The sequence below is a fragment of the Nuphar pumila genome, chromosome 3 (assembly GCF_984573655.1).
Source record: "Nuphar pumila chromosome 3, dmNupPumi1.hap1.1, whole genome shotgun sequence".
Lineage (NCBI taxonomy): Eukaryota > Viridiplantae > Streptophyta > Magnoliopsida > Nymphaeales > Nymphaeaceae > Nuphar > Nuphar pumila.
This window is the reverse complement of record NC_143251.1, coordinates 135576332-135603201: the sequence shown is the minus strand read 5'-3', so window position 1 is coordinate 135603201 and position 26870 is coordinate 135576332. Positions and strand designations below refer to the sequence as shown.

General features: G+C 36.7%; 1 protein-coding gene across 2 annotated transcripts; it reads left to right on the top strand.

Moving 5' to 3' along the window:
* The first annotated feature begins 1534 nt into the window (after positions 1 to 1534).
* LOC149843960 (uncharacterized) lies at positions 1535 to 26770 on the top strand. Of its 2 annotated transcripts, XM_090000194.1 has the most exons (9): positions 1535 to 1805; positions 3196 to 3387; positions 3568 to 3647; positions 4327 to 4380; positions 24493 to 24753; positions 24829 to 24891; positions 25180 to 25248; positions 26349 to 26394; positions 26482 to 26770. In XM_090000194.1, the coding sequence occupies exons 1-9, from the start codon at positions 1772 to 1774 to the stop codon at positions 26550 to 26552; spliced, it is 870 nt and encodes a 289-aa protein (XP_089856320.1). In that variant the 5' UTR covers positions 1535 to 1771; the 3' UTR covers positions 26553 to 26770. The 2 variants fall into 2 exon arrangements, with proteins under 2 accessions (XP_089856320.1, XP_089856319.1); XM_090000193.1 differs by lacking the exon at positions 26349 to 26394 and having other exon boundaries at positions 1536 to 1805.
* Positions 26771 to 26870: the final 100 nt, after the last annotated feature.

The window sequence follows — 26870 nt, the reverse complement described above, 5'->3', positions numbered from 1 at the left end:
GTCTATAATTCTGTAATGGGTTGAATTAGAGACAGACTCCTAAATACATTAGGTTATGGTCCTCAAACCTTATATAAAACCCCTTTATTTAGGCTTCTCATAAGTCAAAAAGAGTTTCGGTCTCTCTCATTAGGTTTAGAGAAAGGAAAAGAGCCAAATATACATGTTCTAAAAGATCATACCTGTCAACGATTGACCGGAGCGCTATGGATTTAGGCAACACTTTCACATTAAGTTTTATTTTAACGGCTTAACGAAAACATGGATTCTATTCTCTTTTAGTTTTCGGTGATTAATAAATCCAATGCATGTCACCTTATGTTGAGTTGTGAGGTTGCATGTCCAAATCTCAATGGTATGGTTGTATAACCCCAGCTTTGCTATCAAATAAAAAACCAAACCTAATAGGATAGTGCTTTAATCATCCCCACTTATAATGTAAACTCTAAAAGAATGAATCGGCCCTACAGGGTTGCTCCATGCCTGTTGCAACTTTGATCTTATGAGAAATCAAACTCGTAACTTATGGGGGTTTGGATATCTTAACACACCCTAACCAAATAGGCCAACACTGAAGAGAATCCCAATTCTTTACATTTGAATTATTATAAATTATAAGAGTTGCCTAGTAAGCTGACGGGCCCATTAAGTGACTCGGTGCTCTGCGAAGGTTTGTCATAAAAAAATTTACAAGAGTTACAAGGGAAGGACGTGTCCTTGGATGAATTACATGGATCGGTTTACCGGGATGACCTGTACCAAATTCTATAGGGTCTGGGTATGGTGATAAATAAGAAAACCCAGGTCCAGACTCAAAGGTAGGATTAATACATGAAGCCAGGCATAGTTTATGAACCCAACCCGAGTTTTGCTTAAGACCCATAATTTTTCAATGTATAAATGATAAAAATATTGTTTTACCGGGTCTGGTTCATGTAGCTCTTATTAAGTCCGGGTATGGTTTTTCTTATTGTGAGTCCGATTAGACCTGAGTCTGGACCCAATAACATACTCTAAAATTGGGTTCAGACTAGTTCCACCTGAGTCCAAAATTGTTTCACCATTGTTTTTTTTCATAGAGACATCGACCTATTTTCCATGTACACTTTTGGGGTTAGCTGACTAAGGCGTGCCAACCCCGTGGACACAAAATATTTGTAGCCTGTTAGCGACGAACGAATAAAACGGCAAGAAATTAACAACTTTCATATTCCTAGTTTATTTTATCAGCTTTATTTATAGAAAGTTAAAAAAATACTTGAAGAAAAGGTGATGCACGATAAAACGTGTAGAAACGTAGTTGTTTTTCACCCCAAGATATTGCGGATAAGAACGTAGATATCGGTTATCGCAATAAAAAGTAAAAACGAACGTGGCATCTCAGGGTGGATGGTACTTGATTTTTGCGTGTGCTTGAATCGGTTTTAGGACGATCCCCATCATCGAAGTAGTGCATGCTTTTGTCACATGAGGTCTCCTTCAAGCGAAACGTGACATAGTTCATAATTTTATACGATAGAGAAAGCTGGAATCTTGGTCATTTTAAGTGAGCCCCAAAGGCCAGGTGGGGGGCAAGGGCCAAAGGGGGCTTTCAATTGTCTCGCGGGGCGGAGTTTACGACGATTAGCTCAGCTGTTTCCTAGAGCTCTCTCTCCAGAAACCAAAAGAAGTGAAGGGTTTTGCATTCCTTGATACCCATTTGAGGAAGACGGAAGAGTAAGCGAGAGAGAGGGGTGAGAAAGGTGGTTAAGGTCTCTCTCGGAGATCCATCATGGAAGCCTCTGCGGCTCTCTCTTCAACTCGCTGTGAGTCTCTCTCTCTCTCTAAAAGAAAATGCATGATCTTTCTCGTTTTCCCTGTTGAATTTGATTTGGGTACATGGTAACTGTGTTTCTGTCTTTTCTACTGTTCTGATTTGCTTTCTCGTGGATTTCTCTAGCTACCAATCTCTTTTCTATTTCACAGTTGTAGCAAACGAAATGAAATAGATGGGTTTGAGTTTCCTTGGTCACACTTTGATTTAGCACATCTGAAAAATGATTTCTGTTATCCATTTTAGATACACTGGATGATTGCATGATTTTTCTTGATTATTAGTGACTCCCATCTGGAAACCTTGTATTCTGTTGGAAAACAAAGATAATTTCGATTGGCACTGTTACAAGAACAAAGAAAAACTGCTTTGCTTTGAGAATATATATATTTTTTTACTGTTCTACTTTTCAGATTTTCCATTTTTGCTTTCAAAATCTCCTTCCCCCCCGCGCCCCCCCCCCCCCCCCCCCCACCACCACCACCAAACAAAGAAAAAAAAGAATGAAAATTTCCATCTCATTAAACAAAAAAAAGGGTGCCACTTCAGTTTTGTGACTTTGGCTTTGCTGGAACTTATTATATTTTGGGTGTCAGGGATCCTTTTCCCTTGCCACAATGTGCATAGTGTGCCAATTTGTCAGGCGATTGCTCATTAGAACCCAATAAGCAAAAGATGATAGAATCTCAAACGATGGGAACATTGGAAATTATTGCCATTATCATAAGAGTAATATGCTTCATGACATGGTGATGCCAAGTGGGTTCCATGAAACATTAGCTAATATGTCAAATTAGAAGGAATGGTACATAGTTCTTCAACTATATTTTATTTTGAGAATTTGAGATGAAGTTACAATAGGTGAATTGAACAATAAAGTGGATCTGGTCAGATATTTTTAAATGTGATATATATCTTAACTATTGTAGTATCATTGCTTTCTAGATTTTCATAAACATGAATTTGTTTTTTCTTTCTTTGACAAGAGTACCACCTTTAGCTTCAGTAGCTTCTTAGTACCTGTTTTTAGAAGGCTGCAGTTTATCTGTGGGTTGACACCTTTGTGGGACACAAGATTCCTTCCCTGCCAACTTGTCCACCACAAAGGCCCCAACCTTCTCCCAGTTCATATGATTTTTTTCCCTTCATTATGCAAACTTTCTTAGAGGGCGAACCGTAGTTCGTTAACACATATTATTTTCCTGAGTTGGTCAAAGAAATCTGGCATTGATGGATAACAGTAGCTCAAGTATGTCTTCTCATGTTTTGTCCATTGTCTATGTCCAGTTATTGTTACTGATTTCTTTTATTCATAGTGAAATTTTGGTAAATTAATGCATTACTGCCATTTGTGGCTTGTTTCATTCACTGGTGAATCACAGGGCTGAATGGGACTAAATTACATTCTTTTTCAATCTATGAGAAGCCTAATGTACGGAACATATTTAAGGTTGGGCCACATAAGCCATCCCAGGGTTTTGGGAGTTTGTTGATCTCTTCCACAGTGAACCAAAAAAGGTCATCCTTGTCCTATATAAAGGCTTCAGGGACCACGCAAGGATTGGCATCCGACAGTGAGTTTCTTGGCCTTTAGCTATTGCAATCTAATTTTCATCTTACCTTAAAATTCTTAGTGTTCTAACAATGTCCATTCACTTGGGGGTCAAGCATATTTTTTATTCTACCCTACAATGTATGGTGGAAAAACTTCTTAGCAGTTCTCATGGTGTCTTGGTAATTCAATCTAACTGCAGAAGATGTCTCAGACAAGAGTATAAAGGGTGAAAATTTGAATCAAAACCTGCGCGTGACAACATTTCCTTGTGGGTTGGAGGTATGTTGTGTTTGCTAAATTATGTTTTACTTGTTACTGCTCACTAGTTGCAGCAGGTGGTCATTGTGCTTTTAGTTCTGTCAATGTCCAAACTGTTTAGTTTATGAGTAAAATGTGGTTGAATGACTGGAACCTTAAGCTTCTGAATCTTGGACATATTTCTACATCTTCTCAATAATATTTTACCTTTACATAATGGAAAAATATTCATCATCATCATCCATGTTTCCTTCCTTCTCTGAAAAAAACAGAATATTTTCTCAAAAGATTATACATTTCTGTCTCTTGAAGTAATCGTGACAAAAACTGATCTGTGATGGAGTTTTTAGTTTTGTTTGTCATTGCTCATTAATTGCCATAATCCCATGTGAATTTGACATTAGAAGCATCCCTTTTGGGCTTTCATGGTAAGTCTCAGCATCTCTTCAATGTGATTTATTATATATTCGGAAATGAGGCCAGGTAAAAGGCTAGGGGTGAAAGGCAGAAGGAATCAAATGTGTGAAGCAACGGCATTCACTCCTGCTTTTGAGTATAGCATACCGCCATTTGTATTGATATAATGTTATATGTTTGAACTTTCATTTCATGTTCTTTATCTGTTTGTTCTTCTTTCGTTTCTTTTTTTTTACTAAAATCTTCCGTGAGATCTAATTCACATGGGATGTTTTAACTGCAGGCATTGATGCTGGAAGTTTGTGATGAGACCAGTATTGCTGAGCTTAAATTAAAGGTTAATTATTTGTTTACATGTTTTAGCTTACTATGTTCTGAACTTTTGATATACCTAATGGAAATAAATGTCACCAACCAAAAAGATAGAAGAAAAGAGAGGAAACAACATTGAAAAGGTCAATTGGATTTTTATTGTATAAGCAGGTAGTGTGTGACTTGGATCTCTCTGGTTGTCAGTATGTTAGGTGAAAGTATTATCTCTGCTCAAGATGTTTGCTTTTGTCGCTTGACAATTTCTGGAAAGTGAGTTAAGAGAATAGATAGACACTAAACAGGAAAACAAAAACATTATTTGAAATATCTATCTTTTTATTTGGCATTCTGAGCTGTCATTTTAACCTTATTTGATATGCATTAGTTGTCAACTATGCCACATGGGTGCGGGGATGCGGCACTTTAAAAAACCTTGGGTGCGGGGTGCGGCAGGGCAAAAATGTAAAAAATTATATATATATATATAATTTTGAAGTTTTAACATTTAACATTATCATAATATCATTCATCATGCATGCAATATATCAAATTAACAATCTACAATTTTATTCTACATCACAAAAACTAACACTACAATTAAATCAACCTAAATATCAATCAAATAAGTAAAGCAGAAAAGAACTAAATTACATACCAAAAGTATATCTTATAATGTATATGACGATGAAGTAATGAATCTTAATAATTTTCAGTTTCATCATCAAATGTATCATAAGAAGGAAGACAAAGCTCAGATAAATCCATGTTTATCATGTTGAAATCATGCTCTCTCTCTAAGTCACACTCTTTTGGGTTTCTATCCCAAAATTTGGATGTTCCTTGTCTGCATTACAAACCTAATTTGAAAATGTTAAATACAATACAAGTATATTTAAATGAAAAACTAAGAAATAATCAAATAACTAAGAGAGCAAATTAGTACCTATATTCATCATTGGTTCGCTCAGGATCTTGGAGACTTCTCTATTTCTTTTCATGATATGAATCGTGACTTCATGCTCAAGATTCAAAAAAAAGAAATTGCAGAGGCTTTGAAGAAAATGAAATCAAGAAGGGCAGTTCGCCCAGATGGTATACCTATCGAGGCTTGAAAATGCTTGGGAGAGAAAAATTTAGAATGGTTGACAAATCTTTTTAACAAGATTTGGCGGACAAATAAGATGCCTAATGAGTGGAGGAAGAGTACTTTGGTGCCTCTACATAAGAATAAGGGTGATATACAAGATTGCACAAATTATCGTGGTATAAAACTCATGAGTCATACTATGAAACTTTGGGAGAGGGTGATTGAGTCCAGGTTGAGGAAGGTTGTCATAATATCGGAGAATCAATTTGGTTTTATGCCTGAAAGATCAACTATGGAAGCTATACATCTTCTTAGACAACTTATTGAGAGATATAGAGAGAGGAACAAAGATTTGCATATGGTTTTTATTGATTTGGAGAAGGCACACGATAGAGTACCTAGGGACATTCTCTGGTAGACAATGATGAAGAAAGGTGTTTCTCTCAAGTACATTAGTATAATTAAAGATATGTATGAAGGAGTAGTAACCAATGTCCGCACTTGTGGAGGAGTGACAACCAATTTTCCTATAACGGTTGGGTTACATCAAGGATCTGCTTTAAGCCCTTTCCTATTTACTATAATGATGGATGAGCTTACAAGATCAATTCAAGAAAATGTGCCGTGGTGTATGTTGTTTGCTGATGATATTGTTTTGATTGATGAGTCTAGAGCTGGGGTTAATGCTAAGTTAGAATTATGGAGACAGACATTGGAAGCAAGTGGTTTTAAGTTAAGTAAGAGTAAGAATAAGAATATATGGAATGTCAGTTTAGTAAGCAACAAAGTAGTGATGGGAGTGTAGTGAAGCTTGGTGAGCAAGAAATACCGGTGGATGATTGTTTCAAATATTTGGGATCTATCATTCAAAAGTATGGAGAAATTGATGGAGATGTAAATCATAGGATAAAGGTTGGGTGGATGAAATGAAAAAGTGCAACTGGAGTGTTGTGCAATCGTATAATGCCATTGCGGTTGAAAGAAAAGTTTTATAGGACGACTATTAGGCCCGCTTTACTATATGGTACGGAATGTTGGGCTGCCAAGAGACATCATATTCAAAAAATGAGTGTAGCTGAGATGCGTATGCTTAGATGGATGTGTGAAAATACAATAAAAGATAAGATTCAGAACGAGGAGATACGTAAGAAGGTAGGCGTTGCACCCATTGAAAATAAGTTGAGAGAGAATTGTTTACGGTGGTTTGGACATATTCGGCGAAGGCTTAATGATGCTCCAGTTAGAAGGATGGAGAAATTGGAAAATATATTAGTTAAAAGAGGTCGGGGTAGGCCTAGGAAGACTTGGATGGAGATGATAGGAAAGGATATGAATGCTTTGAACCTCACCGAGGACATGGCATTGGATAAAAATGATTGGAGGAGAAGGTTTCATATGGAAGACCCAGAATGATTTTCTTTTTTTGTTCATATCGCCGACCCCAATTGTTTTGGGATGAAGGCGTAGTTATTGTTGTTGTTGTATTCATCATTGGTTCGCGAAATTAGTCGAAGATTTGAATGAACATATACTAAATCCTCTGCACGCTTGCTGGTGGATTTGTTTCTTTTCATGTTGTGGATTTGAGAATATGCGTTCTAATTTCTTTCACAACAAGATGAACTAGCAGGCTGAGATAACAATCTTAATGCAAGCCGTTGGAGAATAGGTGTTTTTGATCCAAATGTTGACCATCATGTGATAGGATCTATATTATCCTCCTCACTCGCGAGTAATGTCTGTCCATATAATCTTGAAGATGCAAATTTTTTAAACTCTTGTGTGACTTGATTTAGAATATGTGCGTCTGAAAAAAGTCTTGTCATGCACATATTTCTATGTCTTGATAGCTCTAGGTCTAAATTTGGAAGGACAATACCACTTTCCTGTCACTTTTTTGCATAATATTTTGGATTAAAGAGAATGTGTCATGCAATGCAAAGGAGTGTTGCTCTTATCCCATCTTTTGACTAAAATTGAATGAATATGGTTAAAAAATTCTGAATCATCCAATGCAGGATTTTTTTCTTCATGCGTTAAAACTACAACTTGTATTTTTTCAATCATATTATCTCATATTTCATAAACTTTGTGAAGCATGGGCTCATCCTTATCAACTTCTCTCAACATTTTCCAAATAGGTTGCGTAAATTGAAGTATACCACTCTGTCCTAAAACTCATCATCAACAATGAATTTCTTAATTTCTTGAGCCTTGACATCATCAGCACGATAGAATGTTCAATTCGCATCAGTCACCATGCTAACCAAAGCATTCTTTACTTTTTTAATCCTCTTCACCATCACAATGATGGACGCAAAACGTGTTTCAGCGACCTTCACCAATTTTAGGTCAGAATGCCTATTAAATATAACATTAGCTTGATGGTGGTTAACAACAAAATTCCTAATACTTTTGACATTTCTTTCTAAATCTTCAATCCATGAACATAAAACATATGCTGGTGAATTTTCTTATTCTTTACGGTTGTAGAGCCAGATTTAAGTTGTGTGCTACACAGAGAGTCCAAAAAATATGAGGGTACTCACTCTCCAAACTCAATGTTGCACTTTTACAAACTGGAGCTTTGTCTGTAATGATTTGTACTACTTTCTGATCATCCACTTCTTTTATAACTTCTATAAACAACCCTTTCAAATACTCCGCATTTTTATATTCCCCAGATGCATCAACTGCTTTCAAGAATACTGAGCCACTAAGCGAAGAAACACTGAACTTGATTAGTGGACGCCTTTAAATATCTGTCTGTTAGAAAATAACATATATATATATCTATACATATTTTTTGTAATACAAGAGTACGATTATGTATGTGTATATGTATATGTATATGTATATGTATATATATGTATATAAATATATATTTAAAGTATATACGTATATCTTTGTAATATTTATTTTTCTGTATTTTTGTTTTATTTCTTTTTATTCTTTTTTTGTATTCTTTTTCGTCTTTTTCTTAATAGTCATAATGACTGTCACTGTACAGTCTGGCTAACTGTCAACAATCAATATTTGACTGTTGACAAAGAGCTGTTGGGAACTATTCCCAACAGCAAAGAGCTGTTGAGAACTATTTCCAACAACTCTAATTAGAGTTGTTGGGAATAGCCTAACAGCTCTTTCAAGCAATGTTTTAAAACTCGCCGAGTCAACTCGTTGTCTCGGCTCGACCCTCCAGCGAGTCAACCCGACAAGGCAAACTCGGTTTGCCAAAACTCGGCCTTGACTCGGCCTGACTCGGGCGAGCTCTGGGATGTTTGAAATTTGATTTTTTGGGTATTTCAGAATAAAAAAAATTTGTTTCTTGCATCAATAGGGAATAATTAATTGGCTTGTATAATTTGATCAGTTGTCTTGAGAATTTCATCTTTGATTTTGTTATGGATTTTCTCACACATAGTATGTAACCCATACTTTCTCTCAAATATCTTTCTATTTTTCAAATCACTAAAATGGCTATAATGTTAATTTATTTTTTTATGATTGCATAAGATCATGACTTTGAAAAGAACTTGTCTTTAGCTATGTGTAGTTGGAAGTGTACACTACATGAGCAAGTTTCATGTGCTTGTTATGACTGTGATTCTTGAGCCTATAGTATGGCTGAATTTCTCTTACAAAGCACATTGAATATCATTTCATAGCTTCATCTCAAAAACTATAAGCCTCGGCCTCTCATTCTGCTGTTCAATATTGTCTTTTATTAGATGATTTCCTTGTGAGTCTATTCTGCATAATCAGATACTGTGGCCAATTTTTTCTGGCAGTCATCTTAGTGCAGCTTAAAAGTGTAATTCTATATTGTACATGGTTACTTTTGATATGTGGGCATGTTTCATAAAGCACAAGTCCAATATTTTCTGAGCGAGGATCAAACTCTGATTTTGAAGTGGATTGGGCCTACTAAAGGTAGAACCTGGTGAACTGGCCATTACAACATTTATGAGTTGGTCAGGTCTCATCAACTTCAGTACAGACCAAGCATGGACCATTTTAAAAAGTCACAACTACAGACATATTTTGCTTAACATGAACCCCTGTATATGAGTTTATCATCTCTTGTTTACTGAAAAACATGGTTTGAGACAAATTATATATTAATTTTTTTTAAAATCAAAAGTTAACAAAACCCGGTCTGAGTCACCGAGTTGACTCGCCGAGTCACGAGTCAATAAAGAACGAGTCGAGTCCCGAGTCACGGGTTTTAAAACCTTGCTTTTAAGAGAACATGTAATCTATAAATAAGGCCATTTGTGCCCATTGTAATTCACTTTTTGTAGAGGGTTCTCCCTCTCAATTATATTCAGATTGAAGTGCTTTTTATGCACTCTTTTACATTTGTGTTGTGAAGCATTTATATGCTATTTTTGTTCTAGCGTATTCGATGAATGTATGTATTATCAAGTTATTTGAAAACTTGATTATTTATAAGTCTCTTTTCATGGTATCAGAGCTTGGTTTATGATCAACAGTGCATTGGTGGGCTGCCTCGTAAAGCGTGCTTGCTCTCGTTCATAGTGGTGGCTCTCTTCTTTCTTTGTGATTCATCATGGGTGAATTTTTTCCACACAATACAAGCAACTCCAACTTTATTCCGCCATTCAAACTTGAAGGAAGCAACTATAACATTTGGGTGGGACACTTGGAGACATTCATAAAGGGTCAAGGTTTGTGGGGTTTCGTAAGAGGTACTATTCTTGAACCTACTCCCAAAATTACATTAGGTGAAAATGGTGTGGAGACTAGTCTTGAAGAAAGGGATAAAGCTATGGAAGAATACTACAAAAAATTGGATGAATGGAACATGAAAAATGCCAAAATTCTTTCATGGATGCTAAGTGGAGTTGAGACAAAAATTGCCTCAAACCTTTTATATTACAAAAAGGCTAATGAAGCATGGGAATATCTTAGAGGTATGTTTACCGAAAAAGATATGACTCACAAGTATTATCTCCAAGAAAAAGTTAGAAATATCAAACAAGAAGATAAGAATGTAAAAGATTATTTTATGAAGTTATCTTCTATTTGGACCCAACTTGCCCATTTTGAACCCAAATAGGAAGGGAAGTGTATAGAAATGCGAAGAGTTTAATGAAGCATGGGAATATCTTAGAGGTATGTTTACCGAAAAAGATATGACTCACAAGTATTATCTCCAAGAAAAAGTTAGAAATATCAAACAAGAAGATAAGAATGTAAAAGATTATTTTATGAAGTTATCCTCTATTTGGACCCAACATATCGCTGACCCCAATTGTTTTGGGATGAAGGCGTAGTTGTTGTTGTTGTTGTTGTATCCTCTATTTGGACCCAACTTGCCCATTTTAAACCCAAATAGGAAGGGAAGTGTATAGAAATGCGAAGAGTTCAAGTTGAAGAAGATAGACTCTTCGCTTTTCTATATGGTTTGAGACCTGAGTTTGAACAAACAAGGGCCTCTTTGCTATCATCTTTATCACCTCCTCCTATTCATGAGATTTTCACTAAACTTAGTGGATAAGAAACCAGGCTAAACATAAGTAAGAATGTTAGTGTACTTGCTACTTCTAGCAATAGACAAGAAGAGGATTGCGCACTTTCCGTATCCAAACCAGGACATTATATCAAGCCATATAAACCTCCTCATTTTAGTAAGAATAGAGGAGAATAAAAAATCATTTGCCATAACTATAATGAGCCCGGTCATATTAGGCCTCAATGTCCTAGATACAAATATAGGCCTCAAGAAAAACGTGTTGCCATTGCACCATCAATACAAGACGAGGATACTCTGAATCTCAAAGACCTCACCAAATCATTATCTCAACTGACGGAAGCATTGCAACCATTGCTTAAAGGATCTACATCAGGAGCGGCTATTGCATCCTCTTCTACTCCTGGTACGTGCTCTTGGCTTCTTGATTCAGGAGCTTCATTTCATATGACCCCACACAGGTCTATTTTATTTGAATGTCAACTTAATTCAAATACATCATTTGTTTCCACTGCCGATGGCACTGCCTTGGAAATAGAGGGTGTTGGAACTTTTGAAAATGATTTGTCAAAACACAATAAATTTCATATTCCAAAAATAAGACTTATACCAAAACTTCATCTTAACCTACTTTCAGTTTCTTAAATCTCGGATCATGGATGTGATGTCATTTTCTCATCAAATAAATGTTGGGTGCAGGATCGCCAGTCCGGGAAATTGATTGGGGAAGGTTCTAGGCAAGGAGATCTCTATTACATGGATTTTCTTTGTATTCCAAAGGAATCATTTTGTAACACTGCCCAAACAAAAGATATACGGACTTGACATCGTAGACTTAGACACCCAAATATAAGGAAATTAAATTTTGTACCTATTACCAAGAATCTTTGTAAAGATAATTTTGAATGTAAAGAATGTTTACTTGGTAAAATGACAACCTTGCCTTATGGTCAAAGAACTTTTTACTCTTCGATGCCTTTTGAATTAGTTCATTCGGATGTATGGGGTCCTGCTCCCGTAGCCTCTAAAGGAGGATTCTCCTATTATGTTGTGTTTATCGATGACTTCACTAGATATTGTTGAATTTACTTTATTAAGTTTAAATCTGATGTGTTTGCAACCTTTAAAATGTTCCATAACATGATTAAAAATCAATTTGAAAGTAAACTCAAAATTTTCATAACTGACTTTGGAGGTGAATATTTGTCAAATGAGTTTAAACATTTTTTAGAAAACGAAAGAATTTTACATCAAAGATCGTGCCCTAGAACCCCACAACAAAACAGAATTTCAGAAAGAAAACATAGACATATTATGGAAACTACAAGGACTCTCCTTATTGCTAAGAATGTTCCTAAAAACCTTTGGGCTGAAGCTGCGTTAACCTCGGTATATCTTATAAATAGGATGCCTTCAAAACCTTTGGTCAATGAAATTCCTTTTGAAAAATTATTCAAATATCAACCTGACTATCAAAGACTGAGAATCTTTGGTTGCAAATGTTATGTTTTAAATGATAAAGGAGATAAACTATCTTCTAAGGCTATCTCCTGTGCGTTCATTGGTTATTCTGAAACACAAAAATGATTTAAATGTTATGATATAAAAAATGATAAACTTCTCGTCTCAAGGAATGTTAACTTTGTTGAAAATAAAAGTGGATTTGAAGAAAATATGTCGCAAGACATAAATTCTGATTACTCTTTTTTATTTAAACTACTGTCTAATGATGAAAATATTTATGTAGAATCCTCTATTGAGAACAGAACAACAATTGAACCAATAGTACACTAGAAGAAATCAAAACACACCCAATGAAAGTGTAAATCAAAGTGACCATGAAACATTAGAAATTCCTTCAGAACAAACCACTATTCGTAGATCTGAACGAACCTCAAGAGTTCCAAATAAATTTGTCTTATGACTCATTCTCTTCTAAACATAGATTCATTCATATTTTGAACCCTCATGTTACAATGAAGCAAAAAAATTACCTGAATGGATAAAAGCTATGCATATAGAATTAGACGCTCTTAAAGAAGCTAACACTTGGGAAATTCTAAATTTACCCATTGGAAAAAAGACCATAGGTTGTAGATGTGTTTTTAAGGTAAAAACCAAAAGTGATGGATCGTTGGAAAGGTATAAAACCAGGCTAGTTGCCAAAGGATATTCTCAAGAATACAAAGTAGATTACGAAGAAACCTTTGCTCCTGTTGCCAGGATGACCACTGTTCAAATGCTTGTAGCTATTTCAGCTATTAAAAATTGGAATATATTTCAAATGGATGTTAAAAATGCCTTTTTGAATGAGAATCTTAATGAGGAAGTATACATGGATGTTCCACCTGGATTGATAATTCCTTCAGGTAAAGTGCTTAAATTAAAAAACGCATTGTATGGCCTCAAACAAGCACCTAAAGCTTGGTTTGATACTTTTAACAATGTTATTACAAGATATGGTTCTAAACCATGCTATACTCTATGTCACATGGGTGCGGGTGCGGGTGCGGGTGCGACACGGGTGCGGCGCAATTTCAAAATTTTTGGACACGGGGACTCGGCTATATATATATTAAAATATATATATATATATATATATATATATATATATATATATATATATATATATAAGACTCGGTCAAAGTTGTGCCCATTAGGGGACAGGTGATGAGTTGTGAAGGCATTCTGTACACTTTCTTCATACAAGAATAATTCACTTTTGGGCACTTTCTTCATACACTGTAATAATTCACTTTCTTCGTACAGGAAAAAACCACAAAAACTTGAGTTGTGCCCATTCTGTACTTAAAACTTGAAAGTGTACAACTTTTTTAGTTGTGATGGGTTTTTTTCCTTACAGCTGTAGCCCAGAAAATTTAAAAAAAAAAATTCAAAAAAAAAAAAATTCCAAAAAATGGACCAAAATGACCCTGGGTGCGTTGACCACACCCAGGGTCGGGTTGACCGAGTCCGAGCCGCACCCGTGTCCGCACCCATGTCGGTGCGTGTCGACGCGGGTGCGGCGACCTTGGAGCCGAGTCCGTGTGACATAGGCTATACTGATACGACTTTATTTATCAAGAATTATTCTGCAGGTATTATAATTTTACTTTTATATATTGATGATATGTTGATTACAGGTAGTGACAAAGAAGGAATCAAGAAAGTAAAACAGTTTTTGAAAAAATCTTTTGAAATGACAGATCTTGGGTTCCTAACATACTTTCTTGGTATAAAAGTATCATATTCTAACAGAGGGTACATATTGTTACAAACAAAGTTTGCTTCAGATATTATTGACAGGTCAAGACTATCAGATGACAAAGTTGTTGACACTTCAGAGACTGTTGGAATAAAGATGCGAGCCGACGATGGAGTTCCTTTGGACAATCCAACTCCATTCAGACAACTCGTGGGGTCTCTTATGTATTTAAGTATTACAAGACCGGACATAGCTCATGCTGTACATATAGCGAGTCAATTTCAACACGCTCCAACTTCAGCTCATATGAATGCAGTCATGAGAATTATCAAATACATTAGAAGCACAATAAATAAGGGAGTTTTTCTATCATCTTCTTCCTCAGGTTTTATTGCATACTTTGATGCTGATTGGGGAGGGGATCCAAATAATAGGAGATCAACAACTGGTTTTTGTGTGTTTCTAGGTGAATCCTTGATTTCATGGAGGTGCAAGAAACAACAAAAGCTGGCTTTATCATCTACAAAAACTGAATATAGAGCAATGACGACTACTACCATGGAAATCGTGTGACTCAAGCAACTAATTTCAGATATGAGAATTCATCTTCAAGATCCTACAAGATTGTGCTGTGACAACAAGAGCTCTATATACATTGCTCGAAATCATACTTTTCATGAAAGAACTAAGTATATAAAGATGGACTGTCATTTCGTTCGTGAAGAATATTTAAAGAAGACTATTGATCTTCCCTATGTAACATCAGAATATCAACTTGCTGATTTCTTCACCAAGGCACTGTGCTCACCAAGATTCAACTTTTTACTTAACAAACTTTCGGTGATCTCACCATAAGTTTGAGGGAGGCTGTTAGAAAATAACATATACATGTATATACTTGAATATATATATATATATATATATATATATATATATATATATATACATACTCTTCGTAATACAAGAGTACGTATACGTATATATATATGTATATAAATATATATTTAAAGTATATACGTATATCTTTGTAATATTTATTTTTCTGTATTTTTGTTTTATTTCTTTTTATTCCTTTTTTGTATTCTTTTTTGTCCTTTTCTTAACAGTGATAATGACTGTCACTGTACAGTCTGGCTGACTGTCAATGTATAGGCAACAATCAATATTTGACTGTTGACAAAGAGCTGTTGGGAACTATTCCCAACAACAAAGGCCGTTTATGCCCATTGTAATTCACTTTTTGTAGAGGGTTCTCCCCAGAGTTGCCAGTCGAGGAAGCGGGAGCGGGAAGCGATACGGGAAGCGGAAGCGGGAAGCGAGGCACTTTCAAAAATTTAGGAAGCGGGAAGCGTGGGACCACTTAGGAGCGAACCGGGAAGCGTCTCGGAAGCGACATAGGAAGCGTCTCGGAAGCGACATAGGAAGCGAACCGGAAGCGACCTAAGAAGCTATAAATTTCTAAATTGTAAATTATAAGCTACAATGTTCTAAACTCTAAGTCTAACCTTAAAATTAACATAATCCACTACTTCACTTCATCATGCAAGATTCAAAATAAAAGTATACCAAAAAAATATTATAAGACCATGACAAAAAAGTAACATAAAAGTTTTTAAGTTGGACAACTCCAACTACATCATAAAAAAAAAATAATAATTCAAGAGTTCATTAATCTGTCATCTTTCTCTTCCCTTTCAAGTCAGCAATAGATCGCGAACTTTCTGCATCATCACGTGCATCTTGTCCTCCACGACCATGTCTTCTGCTCCTTTCTTCATTTCCTATAATGAATACGTTAAAAAGTTAAAATGTTCAAAAACCATAATTTAAAATATAAAAAACACAATATCAACATACCTTGCCTAGGTCTCCGGCTAAAGAAACGATCAATCCGACCATGAGGAACTGATGGTCGCTCTTGTATATCTGCAGTTCTACTAGCTCTGATGGATTGATTTGTATCCTCTTGAACTTCATTTGTACGTATAATTATTGGAGATAATGGAACTCTTGGTTGTGCATCTTTATGTTTGGATTTGGAAATAGTGCTTGATTGTTGTGCACTATCATCCAAATCTCTCCATCGCATATCCTCTAATCTCAACGTATTTTCTTCTACAATAGGAAGTTCTGGATTGATATCCCATTTTCGACTAGGCCCTTCTTCATAGCGATTGTTGCACCTTTTATAACAAGAATATAAAATATGAATGCTAATAAACAATCAATGATAAAAAAAGAGAAAAAAAAATACCAAAATAAAAGTACAACACAGTTTAATTATACCTGTCAATCAATCGAAGATTGGAATGAATATACACTAAGGTATCAGCACGATCTTCATTGAGCCTATTTCTTTTAACATTGTGAATGTAACTATAGGTGCTCCACACTCTTTCTGCAGAAGATGTGCTAATAGGTTGAGATAAAACCTTAATGGCTAATGCTCTCAACTCCGGTGTATCACCACCATAAAAACGCCATCAATTAAGCACTGGCATTGTAGGATTCAGTGCATCTATTCGTGCTGCATTTCGGCTAAATCTTCTACTTCTTGATGCAAAAGCCACAAGTTGTGACCTATAGAGTGTAGATAACTCTTCAAGATATGACTTCAAGCGCAAGCATTGCACCGTCTAAGATATCATTATCCTTTTCTGCAAAAAAAAATGTTTAGTAACTATAGCAAGAGAAATGCAAATGAAATAATAAAATAATTAAATCATTTAACTTTAAACTTTATTAAATAGATAGAATTAAATTTTTACCAGGAGAAACTCGTTTGACCCTTCCTGCTGCTGGGATTTTGAGATACTCCGACTCGTAATATTTTGGAGTAAGCATGTGGGCTAGACTATGGAGAGGCACATTCATTCTGTCCCATCTATTTGAGACAATCTTATGAATCTTTTCATATAAATCTGGTTGTCCTTTTAGATTGTCTTTGATTTCCCCCAACATGTTGTCCATGCCTTCATACACTTCACCAATTATAGGGCCTTCCTGATCACAAAATTTAATCATCTTATAGATGAGTTTTGTAATCAATGATGCTAAATGTACAGAATCCCAATATTCTTCATCAAGAACAGTTGTTTCTGTTGTAACAACCCTTTTTTTCATAATTTCATCCGTGCATGATTGCTTCCAATCACTTCATCTATCTGAAATTACTGTGAGCCTTAAGCTCTCCCTCACATCAAGCAAGCGTTTCAAAATAGTATAATGTGAAGCAAACCTTGTTTTTGCAATCTTTATTAATTCTAATTTTTCATTGCTTCTAAAGATTGCTAGTGCTTTTGAATGATTTGTGATATACTTCACAATTTCTTTACTCTGCAAATATGTTTCTCCCAATCAATGAAACTCATGTGCCAAATCCTTGAAGATCAAATTAAGTGTGTGCACAACACAAGGTGACCAAAAAATATACTTGTACGTTTGTTTTAATTCTTCACCTGCTAACTTGCAATTCGCTGCATTGTCTGTAATCACTTGCACTACATTAGAAGGCCCCACAAGTTTAAATCTCGTCTTCAAAAACTCGGCAATGTTTGCAGCTGACTGTTGCACATTAGAAAAATCGCTTGCATATAAGAACATCGAGCCAAAACAGTTTGAGGCAAGTATATTTATCAAGTGTTTGTTCTTGATATTTGTTCAACCGTCTGAGACAATGGAAACTCCAAACTCCTCAAACTTTTCTCGAAATTCATTTAACTCCCTGTGAAGACACTCTTTCTCACTGTCAAGCAACGTTGTTCGCGCTTTTTCATATAATGGGGGTTTATATCCGGGCACTTTACTAACTGCAGATATCATCTCTTCCCAATATGGTGATCGAAGCACATTGAAAGGTATGCCATTTGCACACAAAAATCTGATAATTTTGTGATCTACATCATCTCTTTCTACCTTTTTAAAGGTATCACTAATATCAACTGTTTTTTGGCTTCCACTAGATGATGTAGTCATACTAATAGGCTTCTTCGGAGTATCAATTCTTGATCTCTTCAACTCAAATGCACTTGATGAAACCTCCACTCGACGAACTTGCCTCTTAATTTTTTTTGCCAATTCTGCATTTTTTGCAACTTCAGGGCAAAAGGCAATCCCAACACTTTGTCCCTTTGGAGATCCCATGAGATGTGCAAAAACTCGAGTATATGACCCATGATAAATATTTTTGCAGTGCCTGCACATAAAAACTTGGATTCCACCTTGCTTTCCTTGCCCACTCTTCTTTTGTTTCAATACATGGCGCCATAGCACTGTTGTTTTATGCATGCTAGGTGGTTCATCATCTTGGTCATCTTCAGAATAGTAGTCATCCAAGTCATATTCTTCTTCATCTTCCTCATCAAAACAATTTTCGTTTCGGTCCTCAAACTGATATGGACAAGCAGAAGACCTCTTCTTGCCCTTCCCAACACCACTAGATGATTCATGCTCCAAATTGTACAAAGAATCGTCATCGTCATCAGAATTATCGTGATCATAGCTTGAGATGGTCATTAATGAAGCAAAGAACATGCAAATATATCTGCATCATAAAAGTATCAGAATCAACCTAAAACACTTAAAAAAAGCTATTATTAACAGTAAATAATGGAGACTGAAGAACACAAAGCATGGGGATGTGAACAAAAGACTAAGCTAAAAAAGGGGGGGAAATTACGTGCAATCTGACTATCACTGAACTAAATACTCAAACAGGCACTTCAAGTTCTAATAAGAAACAAACAACATAAATAACTGAGAATATAGAGAGAGAGAATAGTTTGATTGAACTGCTAAATCAGATCAAGAACATATAAATCCAGTTTTCTTTCAGGACTCCACTAAAGTTCAATACCCGACTCATTGGGAAATTCTCCAAAGTACCCATCAACTTAATTTTGCACAAATGGAGAACATTAAAGTGCTACCAGCCTTGGCAAACATTGATCTCTGAGACAATAGACTTAGAACTGAGGTTCTAAATCATTACGGTTATCTTCTTCATGATAATGTTCATTTACTATTTGTACCAACTCACATCCTCCAGCAGCTCTCAGCCTCTCACTGTACATCGGACTGAAGAAATAGCTTTTAAAATGTGGGAACAACACACTCAAATGCTCTCCAATAAAACAATAATATTGCATATTATACCCGTTATACACCAATTAGCAAAAAAATTATTCATCAGTGTAGAATAGTTAAGATCATTAAAACCATCAACAATATCATGTTATCTCTAATGATACTTCCACCCCATTCGGTGCACTGATTTTCTTTGCCAACTGATGAAGTATAAAATGAACTTCCACATACACTATCACCATCATATCATAAACAACTGAAGAGTTAAATAAGAAGCTACAACACATAATGGCCAATGCAAATTAACAATCCAGCTATATCAGAAAAGTTGTGACGAATGCATACCATCTGTTTAGATAAGAAGTTAATATTACATTGCTTACGCTATCAATAGACTAGTATCATGGAGACAATAAAAAACAACCCACTGCTTCATGCAGAATGAATAAAAAAAACGGCTGCGATAATGAATCAGAAACTAAAAAAACTACAAACAAACCCTTGATCTACAGGAACAAAAAAACCCTTGATATACACCCTGAAAAAAAAAACCCTGCGATAGATCTACACCGAGAAAGAAAAAACCCTTGATCACTTTCCCCAAAACTACCCTATTGGATCCCACTGGTGTTGCTGACTGGAGGGGAGCTCGCACGACAGAGAGATAGAGAGAGTGACAGAGCGTGAGAGAGGGGGATAGCGTACCTGAAGGTGAACATCTTCATCTTCGGAAGTCGGTGGAGGCCACCGAAATTTTTTGAGGTCGCCGGAACTCGCTGAAAACTCGAGAGAGAGAGAGAGAGAGAGAGAGAGAGAGAGAGAGAGAGGAGTCGGAACGCGTGAAAAAACAAAACCCTAAGCCCCTTTTGATTTTATTTTTTCACGGGTTTTATAAAATACCCATTTTAACCTCGGTAAAAAATATATTCATGTGTAAAAAAAAAAAATTTAAGGGCAAACTCGACCTTTCCATAATAGTGTCCCCCTTTAAAGGGGTACGCGTCCCCCTTTAAAGGGGTACGCGTCCCCCTTTAAAGGGGTACGCGTACCTCTTTAAAGGGGTACGCGTACCCCTTTAAAGAGGTACGCGCTTCCCTTTAAAGGGGGACGCGCTTCCCTTTAAAGGGGGACACACTTCCTCAATTGAACCTGCGCTTCCCCTCGCGTTTCGGAAGCGCTGCGTTTCGCGCTTCCGAAACGCGTCCAGGGGAAGCGCGCTTCCCCTATTCTATAGGCGTTTCCGGTAACTCTGGTTCTCCCTCTCAATTATATTCAGATTGAAGTGCTTTTTATGCACTCTTTTACATTTGTGTTGTGAAACATTTATATGCTATTTTTGTTCTAGCGTATTCGATGAATGTATGTATTATCAAGTTATTTGAAAACTTAATTATTTGTAAGTCTTTTTTCACTGTCCACCCATTAGAAACAATAAAAACTCCATTTTGCTCCCATGAATATTTTTTAATCTCCAGCAACCTTTCTACATTTGCCCTCTCTTCTGCAAGAAGTGTGGTACGTAGTTTTTCTGAGCTTGAAGGTATATAGCCTTCTGCAAGAAGTGTGGTTCGTAGTTTTTCTGAGCTTGGAGGTATATAGCTACTCAAATTACAATTTGCCAAAGAAGTTACCAAATCCTTCCAATAAGGATTTTTAGCTACATTAAATGGAAGTGAACTAGAATAAAAATACCTCCCTACTTTTGTATCGTTCATGTTCCTCTACCTCCTACATTGACTTTTTTTTTTTTTTTGAGTATCTTCTTGGTGGCTTTCAAATGGCACACTAATTACACAAGAATCACTCATTGTCTTTCTCTTCTCATATTCTTCTTGTATTATCTTCGCATTGCTTCATCAATTTTTCTGCATCCTGAAATGTCATGTCCTGCTATCTTCAACAAATGAGCCTTAACTCTTGTGTAAGACCCAACAAAATCTCTTTCACAGAGCTTGCATAGAAATCTCTTGTTTCCACCACCTCTTTCTCCAGTTTTTGCAAGCTTATCTACATGTACCCATAGTGGCCCCACATCATCACTTCCACTACAACTATCAGCAACACTAGCAACAGAACTCACATGTGGGGATGAGGATGACGCAAGTTCTTTCCCTTTATCCGTCATTTTTGTCTTGAAAACACAAAAAAAATTATATTAAAATCAATTATGCACACAATCAAGATTTATAATATTAAGTGCAAAGTCAATAACATATACAATAAGTTCTAAAAAATATAGTAGTAGTATGTATAAATAAATACCAAAAGGTACACAAAAAATATATAGCATTCAGTGTACTCAAAATGAGAAAGAACTCATTAACCATTACTTGCTTTATTATGATTATACAGTTAACTAAACAATATATATATAGGACCACCTGCATTTGATTAAAACTGCCAATCCTAAATATCGATAATATTCTTCAGGAATAAAACATTTTGTAGAACCACAATATTTACTTTTTCTTTTTTCTTTTTCTAAAAAATATGTTTCGACCAAGGTTGCCAAACTAGGAAGCGGAAGCAAGAAACGATACAGGAAGCGAAAGCAAGAAGCGAGGCATTTTAAAATTTATACGAAGCGAGAAGCGAAGTTTCAATTTAAAAGCGAAATATGAATAAAAAATGAAGCAATATGGAATCAAACAAGAAACAAATAAAAACTACAATAAAATTGATCATTCTTATATTTCATGATTTTTCTGTAAAAGAGTTAAATTTTTGTTAAAATCCAACAATGATGGTTACCAAATTAAAGAAAGTACATGGAAAGTGAGTGAAAGCGTGAGAGAAAATACATGAAAAAGATAAAAAAAAACGTGAGAAAAGTATATAGTATGCATAGACCATATGTATGAGAAGCATAGAAGAAGCGTGGGGGAATCGAGCTTCCCATGAGTTTCGGAAGCAAGGAGTATCGCGCTTCCGAAGCGAGTTTCTGAAAAGCGAGCTTCCCACCTATCTAATAAGCTTCCGGTAACTTTGGTTTCGACTCAATCTGACACTGTAGATATAATCTACATGTTTTATTTAGTGAATATCGGCCCTTGGGTCAAATTTGTTTTTGACAAAAACTAAAATTTTTGAGTCAAAAAAATTGCAGTTGTTGAATTCTTGATTACTGAAAAAAACTGTTCAGATATCGAAAATCTGTTGATCCAAGGGCTGATCTTCACTGAATAAAACATGTAGATCATATGGTGTCAGATTGAGTTGAAACAACTTGCACCTATGAGTTTCAACTCATTGATACCGTATGGATGTGCATACCAAAGACTATCCTATACATGTAGATTAACCTTGACACTTCTAGATGATCATGCATACTAAAGAACACATTTGCAGATGCAAGAACCGCACGTCTAAACATTAAATGACAATAAATAATCATATTACACGGTGTCTTAAATTGCAACAATAATCATATACGCTCATAAACGTGCAGAGGGAAGGGGTGCAACCCCTTCCCCGTCTTCAGCGAGCAAAGGGAAGGGGCGCAGCCCCTTCCCTGAAATCGAAGCAAAGGGAAAACAGGGAGGTCGGAGCGTCAGTGCTCTCCGGTCGGTGCCATAAAGAGAGGCTGATGGGCTAGTTCCTTCCGGTGGGTGCCAAAAGAGAGAAAAAGTGTGCGGGTAGGGGGATGACACCCCTCCCTCGCAACTTGAGTGCAGAGGGAGGGGGTTGCGCCCCTCTACAACCTCTGAGAGAGGGAACAAGGAACGGGGAGGGAAAACGATGCCCCTCCCCCAACTTAGAGTGCAGGGGGGCCCTCCCCGACATTCTAAGAGGGAGAGAGGGAAGACAGAGAGGAGAGGAGGAGAGCAGAGGGAGTCAGAGAGAAGAGGAGGAGAGCAGAGGGAGTCGGGGGCATACCTGGAGGTCACCGACGCATGCAGGGGGACTCCGACTCCGGCGAGGGTGCGATGTAGGGAGAGAGAGAGAGAGAGAGAAGTCGGGGAGGGAGAAGGAAGCGACAGGAGGGGTTTTCCCTTTTCGTAAAAGGGAGGCCCTCCGTGCACTTAAGTAGAAACACAGGAGAGAGAGTGATAGTGAGAGAGACAGAGCGATTGAGAGAGAGTGAGAGACGGAGAAAAGAGAGACAGAGTGATTGAGAGTGAGAGACAGAGCGAGTGAGAGAGAGTACCTAAGGAGGAGAGATCCGACGGAGCAGTCGTCGGCGGTGTCGGGGCCCAGCAGAGAGCTCGACTGACTTCGGCTTCAGGAGGAGATGGCCGGGAGGAGAAGAAGGGAGGATTAGGACAAAAAAAATTTGCCCTAATCCTCCTCTTCACCACCCTTTTCATCGGGCAAATTTTTTTTTAAAGTCTAAAAACTGGACAGAAATGACCCTGGGTTTGTTGACCACACCCAGGGTCGGTTGACCACACCGGGTTTCGCACCCGCATTGCGTCGACGCGGGTGCGGCACCTGGTTGGCCGAATCCCTATGACTTAGGTTGTCAACAAGTCAATCTTTTAGAGTTTGTTATACGTAAGCCATGAAAAAGTGATACATAATCTTGATTGTGTAAAGCTTCTTTTACCTTGTGAGCTACATGCATAAGCAAACACATACATAAAAGTGAAATAAATAAAGACAAATATACATTCATATGTACATGTATATAGATAAACAGATTCTTTGCTTCGCTCTGTACTTTCCAAAGTGAAAATGTTCTACCTTCATCAGTGGTCTATCTTGGGCCTCTGAAAGCATCCTCTGCAGCATAGTTGGCAAACTCATGACTCGGATTCGGATCGCCCAACCCTTGACTCATGAGTCAGCGAGTCAACTTGGTAACTCGGATGAGTTAGGACTATGCATTTTCTAGTGTCAAGATATGGAAAAAATCAAAATCTGTACTGTATAATCACTAAATTTAACATATGACATCAATGATTAAGCTATATAAGTATTCAACTATACATAATTGTTAATAATTATGACTTAAAATAATATGATTATTTATAACAAGCATTCTTTTATGGGAATTATGCATTAAAACCATAAAATGCATGACAAAAAACACATAAGAAGCATGTAGATCAGTGGTCCTGAATCGGTGACCCAGTTGGGGTCCGATCCAGCACTGGGTTTGCCAACTATGCTCTGCAGTTTTCTGGTACAATGTTTATAGCATTATTCTGGATGAAGTTACCGGAGGTTTGCTGATAACCTTATATATTTTTATTCTAAGTAAACATTTCTTATACTGGTATTCTATTTTTATCATGTTCCAAAATCTTATAGCTTTCTGCAGGTGGGAAACTTTGAGATGCATTTCAGAAGGAGTATAGCATCAACAAAAGCTCCACCACATATTGTGTCTACTTCAGCTCCACTACCTACTCCAACTAAGCCAATGGTAGAACCTGTAGCTGCCGCACCACCAACTGTACCAGGGAAATCCTCCCCATCAACTACAAATCCATTTGCAAATGTCTCACGATCCAAGACTTCCAAGCTAGCAGCTTTAGATGGAGTTGGAACTAGTGCATATGTCCTAATACATTCTCCTACGGTATGTGATGTATTCTCACAGTTTTCAATTGTTGACTGGAACCAATGTAAATTATGTATGCTTCAACCTTATTAGGTTGGCTCATTTCGTCGAGGGAGAACAATTAAAGGGAAGAAACAAGCCCCCATATGTAAAGAGGTATTACTGTCTGTACTTTTGGGTTGCAATAACTGTAGCCACATCACTACCAAGTACCAAGAGTCTAAACATCACGAGGTGTAATTCTTCATCTAAGAATATGTCAACAAAAAATGTAATTCTTCAACGAGAAGACTTTTCCTGTTTCCCTTGTCTTCTTGAAAGATGATTTGAAGAATACTGGTTTACATTTCAAATTCGTTTTTTGATCTTTCCTGTTCTTCTTCACTAATTACTAAGGAGCATTAACTTTTGATTTGTTAAATTTCGTTTGCTTTAAATAACCAGGGTGATATGATCAAAGAAGGACAGGTCATTGGATATTTGGGCCAGTTTGGCACTGAGCTGCCTGTGAAGGTGATTTTCTTTCCATTTTTGCCGTTCCATGGTATCTCTCATCAGTCAACAAGGCCAGTTGATGCTCTGTTTTTTCAAAAGAAGTGCATATCCATCCCTGTTAGATGATGCTAGGAGAACTGGTCCTTTACGCTAACCCATTTAATGCCAAAATGCTTTTTGTGCCTGTTTCTTTTGTTCGATTCATATTCCATGGAAACAAACTTCTGTTTTGACCCATTGGCATCCTCATTCAGCCAGCATTCCTAGCTGCCCTTTTCTCATTTTTGTGGACATGAACATATATTTACATAATTCAGAAAGACTGACATTTTGAAGTTCCTAAAACTTTTCAGTTACTTTTGAGTTGTTGCTGGGCAATTTTGGTTCCCTGTAATACTTTCAAATTTGGTGAGACACGTGCATGTTCCAGAGCATGATGCTCGTCTCACTAAGAATTGAAAAGGAGATGGTAGGAGTCATTTCACACAAAATTTGACTTTCAAGTTAAAATTACTTAGCAGTATGGCCATTTGAAAATTTCCCTTAGCTTTCATTAACAAGAGTGATGAATCTGGCCAAGCAGAATCAAAGTGAGGATCCTATGGATTTTCTAAAAGGTAGTAGAACTGCTAGGTCTTTTTTACAAAAAAAGAAGACATTTTCGGATCTGATATTTCTAAAGATTTGGATAGAGATGGGTGTTTTTTTTCACCAAAAACAGGAGCATGTATACGTGTAGTTGTGTTTTTGAAAAGTGAAAATATTGTTCAAAAGAGATTCACTTTCAAAATCTCATGAGATTTCAAATCTCATGAGACCTCATGAGAAAGTGAATCTCACATAAATCTCATTTTTGGGTTCTGTACCAACTCACTTTTTATGAGTTTGCTTTTGGGGTTTTGTGCAAATTTTTATTTATGTTTGGTTGCTTTTGAGGTACTGTTCAAATAAGATTCACTTTCTAAAATGTATTAGAAAGTGAATCTCATGTGATCGAACCAACGTACCCTAAGAGTAGGAAATGCAGGTTCTGACAGAAACTAGGACCAATATGCATCATTTGCCTCTCTCTCTCTCTCTCTCTCTCTAAATGTTAGTATTGTTTTACTTCTGAGCAGTCAGATGTGGCTGGGGAAGTTATTAAGCTTCTGTACAAAGAAGGAGGTAATCATTGTAGACCCTATAACATTTTCTTTGGTGTGTTGTACCTGTTTTTCCGTTTTTCACTTTTCACTTTTGAATCGTTTGCAGAGCCAGTTGGATATGGTGACCCTCTTATTGCTGTCTTGCCTTCCTTTCACGAGATACTTTGGAAGGCCTAAGAGGCCTCTCCATTGTTTCATGAACCTGGAAGGCTATCTAAACTTGATTTGCATTAATCAGTTATCCGGACTGGCTGACGGTTGTTTATCTTTATTCGGCGTTTGTTTGTTTGTTTGTTTGTTTTAGTTCTCTGAGGTGAAAGTTTTGATTATCCAAGAGAAGGTCGTGGATATTTTCATATTATAATCTTAAACTATCTTATTTGAAGCTCTGGCAAGAGGGATATGCGTGTGTGTGCGCGAGCACGCATGTGTGTGTGTATCACTGTTGTGCTATGGCAATACGGGGTTTCTATTTTGTTTTGTGGATGCCGGTAA

What these genes read in the sequence shown, in the direction of transcription:
- LOC149843960 (XM_090000193.1), top strand. Translation starts at nt 1,772, where the DNA reads ATGGAAGCCTCTGCGGCTCTCTCTTCAACTCGCT. An exon ending in GCAAGGATTGGCATCCGACA is followed by an intron (nt 3,388 to 3,567) that starts GTGAGTTTCTTG and finishes ATCTAACTGCAG; the next exon opens with AAGATGTCTCAGACAAGAGT. An exon ending in TCCTAATACATTCTCCTACG is followed by an intron (nt 24,754 to 24,828) that starts GTATGTGATGTA and finishes CAACCTTATTAG; the next exon opens with GTTGGCTCATTTCGTCGAGG.